Source organism: Podarcis muralis, chromosome 16 (genome assembly GCF_964188315.1).
Source record: "Podarcis muralis chromosome 16, rPodMur119.hap1.1, whole genome shotgun sequence".
NCBI lineage: Eukaryota > Metazoa > Chordata > Lepidosauria > Squamata > Lacertidae > Podarcis > Podarcis muralis.
In genome coordinates, this window is record NC_135670.1 from 18,303,574 (window position 1) to 18,314,375 (window position 10,802).

Genomic DNA, 10,802 nt, shown 5'->3' on the forward strand with positions numbered 1-10,802 from the left:
TCTGGTGGGAGGGCATTCCACAGGGTGGGCGCCACCACTCCCAGAAGCTAGCTACGTGTCACGTCCATCGTGTCAAAGGTCACCAGATAATGTGCTAAAGGTTCATAGAATCATAGAAGCGCAGAGTTGGAAGGGACCCAAAGGGACCCTGCAATGTAGGAACCACAACCTTCTCCCATGAGAAGCTGGGAAAGCTGATGGTGGGATTGCAGACGCCTTTGTCCATCTTTCCAAGCCTCACCCATCTTAGCTCTTTCTGCTCAGGGCCTAATTTCCCCTTGAAGTCAGGAGGGGCAGCACGAGAGAACAGCCCCCCCCCGCCCCCCCAGTCCTGTGCCTTACTTTCTATCAGTCAACAGAAAGGCAACGCCCTGCCACACAGTTAGGGCTCTGAAAGTGGAAGTGAACCTCATGTATGAGGGAGGGTGGACTGCAAAAGGGGAAGAGGTCAGTTTCCCTCACCCACATGCATGGGCATAGCCAGGATCTTTGTGGGGGGGGGTTTCAGGCCTTTTGTTAGGGGGGGCAGAATCTCAGTTAACTATGTAGGGGGCAGCTGCCCCTCCCCACCCCTTGGCTATGACTATGCCTACATGCCCCTTTTGGGGACATAGAGCCCTTGATGGGGGCAGGCCTGCATTTTAACAAACCGTTCCGCCAGCACTATGTCTCACTTGATGCCTTGTCTTCCACAGACAAAGGTGCCCTTCACAAAGCCGTGGTCGTCGGCACCGAGGCTCACATCATTGAGGAGATCCAGCTGTTTGAGAAGCCAGAGGCGGTCCAAAACCTGCTGCTCTCCCCTGAAAAGGTGGGCTTCCTTTCTTGCATAGGATTGGGGCAACATACTTTTAAGGGGCCGTATCTCATAAAAAACAAAACAAAACGCAGACATCCATCTCATAGCTACACAAAGAGAGAAACAAGAATAAGAATGATAATGACCATGATCTTCCTCTGCCTGTGCCTTCTTAGGGGATTCTGTATGTGGGCTATTCCACGGGAGTCCTGCAAGTGCCCTTGGCAAACTGCAGCATCTACACCACCTGTGCCAACTGTGTTTTAGCGCGAGATCCTTACTGCGGCTGGGATGGGCAGAAGTGCCGAGATATCTGGGGTGCTACAGAGAACTTGTGAGTATTTGCAGTATCCCTCAGGGATTGTCGCATTAAAAAATAACAGGGCCCCCAAATACGTGCATGATAACTGACACAATCCATTCATAATGTGGTGTTAGCAGTCCCTTCCTAGCTTATGCTGTGCTAAATTTCACATCTGTAGTGTGAAAGAAGCCCATAGCTTCATGGAACCTCTGTGTCCAGAAGCAAGCCATCACTGAATACCAGATGCCAGGAACCAACGGCAGGGAACTTCCTTACTTGGAAGCTTCCTAGAAGCATCCGATTGGCTGCTGTGAGAAATGTGATAGTGGGGTAGACGAACTGAAATATACTCGGAGTTGAGTGTGGATTTCATGCTCTTTATTCAGCTCATAGTAGTAAGGAATGCCAGTTCCCCCGAAATGTCTGTTTTATATACACAATGGGCCCCACGTGATTGGCTAATTCCGGGATTCTCCTGTAGGCCAATCAGGTTGTGGATTCACTTCCACCTGGAGTTGGATTGGGTGGCTCCTGCGGACCAATCAGACTGCTGCATTCTGGATCCTATTGTTCTAGGACCAATCAGACTGCTACATTTTGGATCCTATTCACTCAGGACATAACAAGGACCCAACTCAGTCTGATACAACATGGCTCAGCTTAATTGCTCCCTAAATGCTAATGGTGTTGTGGTGGCACTGGAGCCTGCGATTTTGGGTTGTGGTGCTCCTTTTGTGAAGCACCCCAGATATAGGTTAATACCCTCTCATCCCACCCCCCGCCCACCTCCCCTTGTTATTTATTTATTTTTCTTAGGTTTATACCCCCACCTTTTGTCTGTCATGGAACCCAAGGTGGTGTACATGTGGTTAGGGAGAATACTTGCCTTGCATGTAGAAAGTTTCAAATTCAATCCTTAACATCTCCAGGTAGGACAGGGATAAAACTCCCTGTCTGAAGCCCTGTGAAGTCGCTGCCCAAATCAGTGCAGACATTACTGAACAAGTAATAACAATATAATCATAATCATAATTTATTACTTATATACGGCCCATCTGACTGGGTTGCTCCGGCCACACTGGGCAGCTTCCAACAAAAATACAGTGCGGAGGGGATCAAACATTAGAAGCCTCCCGAAACAGGGCTGCCTTCAGATGTCTACAGAAAGTTATATGATTATTTAACTTCTTGACATCTGATGGGAGGACGTTCCACAGGGAGGGTGCCACTACTGAGAACGCCCTCTGCCTGGTTCCCTGTAACTTCACATCTTGCAGTGAGGGAACTGCTAGAAGTGCCCTTGGAGCTGGATCTCTGTTCCTTGCCTAGACAGTGGGGGGTGGAGACGCTCCTTCATATATACAGAGCTGAGGCCATTTAGGGCTTTAAAGGTCAGCACCAACGCTTTGAATTGTGCTCGGAAGCATACTGGGAGCCAATGTAATTATTTTAGGACCCGTGTTATGTGGCCTGGTGGCTGCTCCCAGTCACCAGTCTGGCAGCCGCATTCTGGATTAGTTTAGTTTCCGAGACACCTTCAAAGGTGGCCATACATAGAACACACTGCAGTAGTCCAGTTGGGAGATAACCAGAGCATGTACCACTTTGGCAAGACAGTAGCCAGGAAGGTGGGGTCTCAGCCAGCATACAAGATAGAATTGGTAGACAGATGGACTAAAAGCCTGTATAAAGGAGCTTTCTATGTTTGTATGGGTCATAGGCACTCACCTATCCAGGTACTGTCCAGACCTGTCCCACACCTGCTTCAGCAAGGTGGCACGAACCTTCTCTCCCTTAGCATTTAACAACTTAGAGAAGTAGCCATCTCTCTCTGAAATAAAATACAAATTTTGAGAGAAGTCTGTCGACTACTGTAACCCACAAGAGCTAACTGGGCTCTCCATGGACAGTCACACAGTCTAATTCCAAATGCCATGTGCTGAAGACAAAATGCAGGGCTTCGTGCTCCATCTGTGGGTTTCTTAGAGGCCTCTAGTTGGCCACAGCAGAAAACATTGGATTGGTCTGCTTAGTAGGGATGAGGGAGAAATGTGACTTGATTCAAAACACTTTTTTAATGAGAATCTATCTAATACATGCTTGCCTAATACATGAGAACTGAAACGCACGTATCTTTCAACATTCACGCTTCTCCAGATTTTGTTATGCAGTTCTCCAGCCAAAACATGCTTACAAGAATAAAGGCTTCTATTAGTGAAAAGAATGTGCTAGAATGCATTAAATTAGGGAAATTATTGCAAAAAATGCATATACTAGGCAAAATCGCATGCACATGAAAATTAGTATGAGTTATCATGTAGACTTGTGAGAGGAAATTGCTGTTTTTTTAAAAAGTATTTATGCTTTTCCAGTTTATATATTTCACTAATTTTACAATCATTTTAACATTTCAAAACTTGACTTCATCCCCCCTCTTTCTGTGGTTCCTTAAATTTATTTTTAATATCTTCTGCATATCCAAATTAACTTAATTTGCTCATTTATTCATCTACTTTAAATATATACTCTTATAAAATGGCAGGTTATTACAATAATCCTGCCAATGTTCTTATCTGTTTACAATTTATCTGTAAATATTCAATAAACCATTTCCATTCTTTTATAAAAATTTTGTTATCTTGATTTCTTATTCTTCCGGTAAGTTTCGCCATTTCTGCATATTCCATAAGTTTTTTGTATCCATTCTTCCCTTGCTGGGACTTCTTCTTTCCATTTTTGGGCGAGTAACATTCTTGCCTCTGTAGTAGCATTCATGAATAAGTTTCTATACATTTTAGGTAGTTCTGTCCCTATAATTCCCAAAAGAATCTCAATTGGGGAAATTGCAATCTGATGTGGAAATGGGGAAAATTGAATTTAAAATGGGGAAACTGAGAAAAATCAAAAGGGGCAGATTTGTCCTTCCCCGCTTCTTAGCACCATCCAGTAAGGCAGTTCTTACTTTCCTGTCTTCTCTTTGTTCCCAGGAATGACTTGGTGCAGAATATCGAGACAGGGAAGCCAGATCCTGGGTGCCAGCCCAAGAGCGGAATTGGCAGAGCCATACCAAGGACTCAGAATGGCCCTGAAAGCAGTTTGCTAACAAGTTTAGTATGAGCCTTGCAGAGTTTGATTGATCGGCGAAGGTTCTTCCCCTGTTCGGAAACAAAAGGCCTTGTACTTCCCAAGGCTGTTTGTTGCTTTGCGAAAGCAATGCATTTGAAAGCAAGATGCCCGTTTGCTAAAGCCACACACAAGTTTCGTTTGGGAGGACCATCCAAGAAAATGATAGGGGAGGGGAATGTGTGTTAGGAATCCCAATGGCTGTGGTCGACTATCTTTGCAACCTCTGCTGCTCCGAAGGATTTTAGATGCATTTCAAGCAAGGAGGAGAAATTTGCTAGACTATGTTGGGGGCAGTGATCTGTCTATGACAGAAGGGTAGGAGAGGTTTTGGGGTAGCAAACTGTCTTGTGCACCCATGTTCACTGTGTTTTCCAGCTGCCTAGGGACAGTCCCTGGTTGTTGTTCTTATTTTGTCTTTAAGGGAGATTTTGGTAATGGTTTTTTAAAAAAGAAAAACTTAGCATGTCCACAGTGTGTGTTCCATCAGATTCCAGCTCCCTCCCCTCCGAGGTGAATCCTTTTTGAGCAAATTCAACTAGCCAGTAATGCTAGCAGAAGCCTGTGAAACAGGGCTCTCCTCCCACCCACTGCACCCCCCAAAAAAAAATTGGCTGGAGGGGTCAGGAGGAGAGAGGAGATTGTTGCATCAGGCAAGCAGAAACATTTGCACTGATGGAGCAATCCCTTAGAGCTATGTTTAAGGGCGTGAGATGCAGCTGTGTGCACTAGTGCGCATGCAAACCAATGCATGTGCATGAACGCTAGAGTGTCCAGCAGTGTGTAGCCAGCCATCAAGCCCACATGGTGACTCTTGAAATGTGAACAGGCATGCTATAAGTACAAATGATGCATCCTTATTTTTTTATCTGTGAAATGGTGGAGAGCATGAATCACAGCTTTGTTTCTCTTCCTATAAATTTCAGTTATGACCGCTTCGTTCAACACCATGGTGAGGCTGCCCTGCCCGCAGGCTTCCGCTCTGGCCAACTACTCGTGGAACTACCCAGACAGGAAGATTCCGGACAGGCTGATCCTAGAGGACGACAAGGCCCTAGTCATCATTGTGCACGAGGAGACGTTGGGTCTCTATGAGTGCTGGGCCAGCGAGAACGGCTACCAGCAATCTGTGGCGCGCTACCACGTGAGGACCCACGACTCCCCTGCCAGGGTGGACAGAGCCCGCGAATCCTATGCTGACGGAGAGCCAGTGGGGGAGTATCGCTCCTACTGGGTCCAGTTTGTCACTGTGACGGTGCTGCTGTCAATGACCTTGGCCGTCGTGGTAGCGTTGGCCTTTTTCTCCTACCACGACAAGCTGAAAGCGAGGAGCAAAGTGCAGGGCTGCAGCAGCCTCCCTGACGCCAGTAAGGCCTCCGGGCAAGAGAAGGTCCCTCTCAACAGCAGCCAGATCCCCCCGCAAAGCAGCGAATACCAGATGCAGGGCCCTTGCCAGGAAGCTGCCGACAGCTCCAAAACCTGCTGCGTTGAAGTGGGGGGGCCCTTTCAGGACATCGACGCTGACAACAACCGCTTGGACTCGGGCTTGGCCAACGGGGACGACTCTAGAGCGGCCGTGGCAGCGGAGGGGATCTAGCCTGGCCTACCTCGTCCCCCGCCAGCTGTTGCCAGGAGCAACCGTTAGCGATTGCAGCAAATTCACACAGGCAACCTGACAAAAACAAAAAAACCAGAAGTCTTAGCACTACTGTGGTGCTCTTTTGAAACACCACCAGAAAACACAGAGTTACCTCTGATTTCAGTATTTTCCCCCTCCCTGTTTTCTGGTCTGTTCAATGCCACGTAAAACCCAGGGCTTAGTGTTGCACCGCTGGCTGAATCCCTGTCGTGCTTTCGTGTCCCCACCTCCATCCATCAGGTGCTGGGCCAGCATCCCCAAACGTTCACTCACTGCCAAATCCACAAACCTCTCTGTGAAGTTTTTACCAAAACCTGGAATGCGGAGTCCCCTCGCTGACTCCTGGTCTCCAGAGCTGTTGGGTTTTGGAGATGCTCAGGAGTGAAGGGCAGGTGTGGCAAGGAGTGGTTGGGTCAGGGCTGTTTGCTCCATGGAGAGGTAGCAGCCTGGATGTCATGCATCCTAGATGACAACCATAGAGAGAGAGAGGTTACAGAGGATGTTACTGAGAGGGTGGCAGTTCTTAAGGTCACGGCGATGCAAGACTGGGCTTCCTATGCAGAAGGGCAGCTCAGTGATCATTGTGAGGCAGCTCTACAAAGTATAGTGGCACTGTTGGGGCCACAGAATGGGGATACTGAGAGGACAGAGCCACAGGGCATTCTGTGCAAGGTTCCCTGGAGCAGAGGGGCCCTTGTGCGTTGTTGTGCCCAATGTGGTTCTCAGTTTTCCTTTGCAATTAAGCCAGGCCTGCCTCTGACTCGCATTTGTGGATGAAGAGGGTGTGGCAGGTCTCCATTTTGCCTGCTTTAAATTAAAAAGGAAACAGAAGTGGGTAGGTGGGAGGTGTTTGGAAGGTCTTTCTGTGTCCTGCAAGGAGCGCTCAAGAGCAGAGGAAATAGCCTTACAGTGAGTCGGACCACTGGTCCGTCCTGCTCAGTAACACTGACTAGGGTATCAGAAGGGGTGCTCTCAATCCTATGCAGAGATGTCAGGGACTGAGCCTGGGACAGAATGGTCTGCCACTGAGCTGTGCCCTCTATAGCTTACCTAAGGAGTCTTTCTCCACACCTTGCGAAACCACTAGAGGCCCCTTTCACCTGTTTATAGCAGGTCTTCGTGCTCTGCTCTATAATATACATACTTGCGTAGCTGGGCCATTGAAATTCTGTGCCAAAAAGCAAAAGGAAATCTTGGTTCACTGCCACAATTTTGGTCCTTTTTTCCTTTTAAATAGGCACAACATGTTTGCATAGTTTATGTTGGTTTTCTGGGTTGAGTGGGCCAGGAGAATTAGCTATGCAAGGCCTGAAGGGTGTCTCCCCACCCCTTGAACTCTTCCGCACATACCTACCCCCCTCCAGCTTCTACAATTTCCACAGGCATCACTCACATACTTTTTCAGGCATGGCCTTTGCAACCATAAGGACTAGATTCTTGTCCCCCTTTCTACTTCCTAAAGCAGAACCTGTGAGTCTTTGAAAGATGGTCCCTGCCCTCAGCATACCACGTTCTCTGTACGTTCTTCCAGAACTAGAGCATGCAACACATAAGAGCTACCCACATGTGGAGGCCATTTTAAATTGCTTGGGTAAAGCGGTGGGCTCCCTTACACCATGGGTGGGCAACATGGTGCTACGGGTGATGGGAATTGTAGTCCAACCACACTTGGAAGGCACCACATTGGCTATACCTGCCCTGCAGCTCGGGCAACTTCCACCATCTTCTTTGCTGTGCTGTAGCACCAATTGTCTGATTCCATGTGGGATACTCTCCTTACGGGAACAACTCCCCTGTAAGGCGGTTTTATTCTGGCAGCCAATTGGTCCTCATGCTGATGCTTACTGTGAGAAGACTCATTGCTAACTCCTCCCCCTTTTCAGTTGCAAAGTGCTTTACATGCGTTTGGCCTCACAGCCCCCCCCCCCCGTGAGGCAGGTCAGTATTATTCCTCTTCGACACATGGGCAGCAAAAGGAGTTTGCCCAACGCCCTGCACAGAGCCAAATCGCGTCTCCGCTTGACACAGGTGCCTTGGCTGACTTGGCAGAGGGATGCCTGAGGGGACTCCCCCTTCCCCATTTGCTTTTCTCCTCCTCCAAAGTCAGCCAGAGACAACTCCCTAGAAGTTTTTTGTGCGCCCCCCCCCCCCAATATCTTTCTTTTCCCGTTTATGTTGCTCTGCTGACCTCTAGTGAGCAAAACTGCATTCACAGACGCTTTCAAGCCTTCCTTTTGCTCCTACAACTTTCCTCTGTTGACCTATTTGCTCTGCTTGTGGACAGACATTGGTTGCTGGAGGAAGGGAGGTGTGTGAAACTAAATTTGTCCCGAGTTCTAAGCCTGTCTGTACGGCCATTGCCTTGGGCATGCAAAACTACTTGCAGTATTCCTTGTTTTAGAATTGCATTGTTTTTGTTGGTCTAAAAGAAGAATTATTTGAATTGGAGACTTCCAAGGTCCAGTGATTCTGCTAGCGCGCTAATGCTGTGGACTCAGCGATGTGGACATGCCTCGAAGGAAGACACATACGTTGCCACTGAAGGCTGTTTCATGTGTTATACAGTAGCAACCAACTGTACACTTTGGGGAGAGGAAAGGCTTGCTCCACGATGACCATACCTGCACGATTAATCTTTTAGCAAATAAAAGTCTTTGTCGTGTCCATGTTTTGCCTTTTTAGGTGTGTCTTTAAAACGTCTTTGGCCTGCACTGAAGAAAACATGATGTATGAAGAGGACCTGAGTTCGAATGGCGCGTTGTTTCTTCCAAGCAGCAGCTATTGGCATGCCTTGTACACACCTTTCCTCTTTGTGTGTACATATATGTGTCTGTGTGTCTTTGTATGCAAGAGAGTGATGTTCTTAACTGTTGTGTTGGAGTGGCACCTCTCCCCAAAGGAGGGATAGGTGGGAAATCCTAGTCGGTACACCTTCTCACCAGCTAATTAATTTAACTATATCAATTGATAATTGGCCATTGAGTTGCGGGGGAAGCAAAATCTTTAAATGTATACTTTAAAAAACAACTACAGGTACTGCCCTAAATGTTTTAATGTGACCGAAGTGGAATATAGGAGACTTTTCCCAGAGGAAGGAATATTTATATCGCTTAGTCTGTCCCCACAACTTCTCAGGTTTTTGCCTATTTATCCTTCCCTTCTGAAGAATAAGCAAAAGCACTCCCATGTTTGCAGAGCCATCAAATTGCGGAGTTGGAACCATCCACTCCAACTCCCTGCAAAGCAGGATATCACAGCTCTTTGCACACACCATACTGCTGCTGTGTACACACTATATACCTAGAATCCTGGGAACTGCAGTTTACACCTCAGAGAGCTACAATTCCCAGCACTCTTGACTGCAGTTCCCAGGATTCATTGGGGGGGGGGGTAGGGTGTCCATTAAATGTCTGGTGTGTACACAGCCGGTGGCGAGTTGAGAGAGTTGCTCATCACCAAATGAGGATTTTTAAAGAGCTGCTTTTTCTTCCCATGCTCCTTGAGATCCAGATGATGCCCCCCTCCTCACCCCACAACAAAATTCATTTTACCAAGATGGGGGTGGGGATTATGGCTCTATCAGCTGCTGTTAAATTGGAGTGACTGAGGCTGGAGAGAGAGATAAAATTGTCAGTTGAAAAATCATTTTCTGTGGTAGCCTTTGCCTCATGCCTTCTGGATGTTTTGGACTCCCAGCTTCATGCTTTTCCTGGCTGGGGCTGATGGGAGTTGGAGTCTGAAATGGCCACTCTGTCAGGGGCTGGTTAGAGTCCAAAACATCTGAAAGGCACCAGGTAAGCAAAGGCTGGCATGCACAGGCACACATTTCTTCCCCAGTTGCCTCTGGTCAGACAGACTTTTGAAAACAGGAAAATAAAATAAACTATTTTCTGCTTGGCTGGAGCCAGAAATGGGGAGCACCTCAAGCAAGGACCCCCCCTTTCAAATTGCTCTTCAGAAAAACACATAACCTCTCTCCAGCCTGATTTGATCTCCTCAATGGAGGAAAATGCATGTCCAACAGGGTGTTTTGTCTGTTGTTCATTGTGTTGTTTATAACTTGTTTTTTTAAATGTGTTTATATGTACTATTTTTATTAAAAAGTTTCATGCATTGTGGTATTAGTGGTTAATAACTCTTGATTATTGTATCAGATTCTCATCTTGGGGCAGATGTCAGAGGCAATACCTGAGTCAGAAGGCTCATTATCCATACTTGCCTTTCCTCTGCTTTTTCCAGGCACAATTTAAAGCTCCATATCTGAGTGCCCTTCTTTGTTCCGGAAGCAAAACGTTGACATTTGCTCCAATTCAGCTTTAAAGAGCAGCTTTTCATGGGGAAAACTCAAGTCAAAAAAGGGCAGGAAAGCTTGGACCCTGAGCATTAAAGCATAGCTAAACCCTTAGTCCTCCTCACACCCTCCACTACCTGCAGCCACTAAGCTTGCCAGATATCAGGTGTGGTATGCAATTTTAGGCTTCTCGTTCTCAGGGTCTGTGAGGAAGGCCTCAAATTGCAAGGTGAAAGGGCAGCTGGGCTCTGCCTTCACCCTGATCTCGGGGCAGTGCTGCTACACAATGATGAACAAGCTCACCTCCAAAGACATCTCTCACCTGAGCTATTTTTCTAGAAAAAGAGGTGCTGGAGCTCCCCATGAACACCTCCCTTGTTCTTTTTTATAATGGCAATGGCCCCCACCTCAATTCTGGAAAGTTCACGCAGGGGGGGAAGCTGTGTTTCTCACTACCTCAACAACAATTATCTCAAGTCCCTCCTGGCCAGGCCTCACTTGAGACCCAGAGCACCATGGTGCCCCTCAATGTGATCTCCCACCACAGCCTATCTCAATTTTATTTAAAACTTCAGTGCACTTAATCAAAGGGACACTTGCAGCCTGATCCATTTTGTTTTAAAATCCAATCAATTATCTTGGTCCT

The 10,802-nt window shown here is 47.3% G+C and overlaps 1 protein-coding gene across 11 annotated transcripts in view; it reads left to right on the forward strand.

Annotated features, from left to right (window-relative positions):
- Positions 1-9,983, forward strand: part of SEMA4A (semaphorin 4A) — a 74,065-nt gene extending 64,082 nt beyond the window's left edge. For all 11 annotated transcript variants that reach the window (XM_077920838.1, XM_028709775.2, XM_028709776.2 and 8 more), the window contains 4 exons: positions 696-811; positions 976-1,133; positions 4,091-4,209; positions 5,153-9,983. In XM_077920838.1, the coding sequence (XP_077776964.1) occupies positions 696-811; positions 976-1,133; positions 4,091-4,209; positions 5,153-5,823 (1,064 nt within the window). In that variant the 3' untranslated portion in view covers positions 5,824-9,983. The remainder of the gene's footprint in view (positions 1-695; positions 812-975; positions 1,134-4,090; positions 4,210-5,152) is intronic.
- Positions 9,984-10,802: the final 819 nt, after the last annotated feature.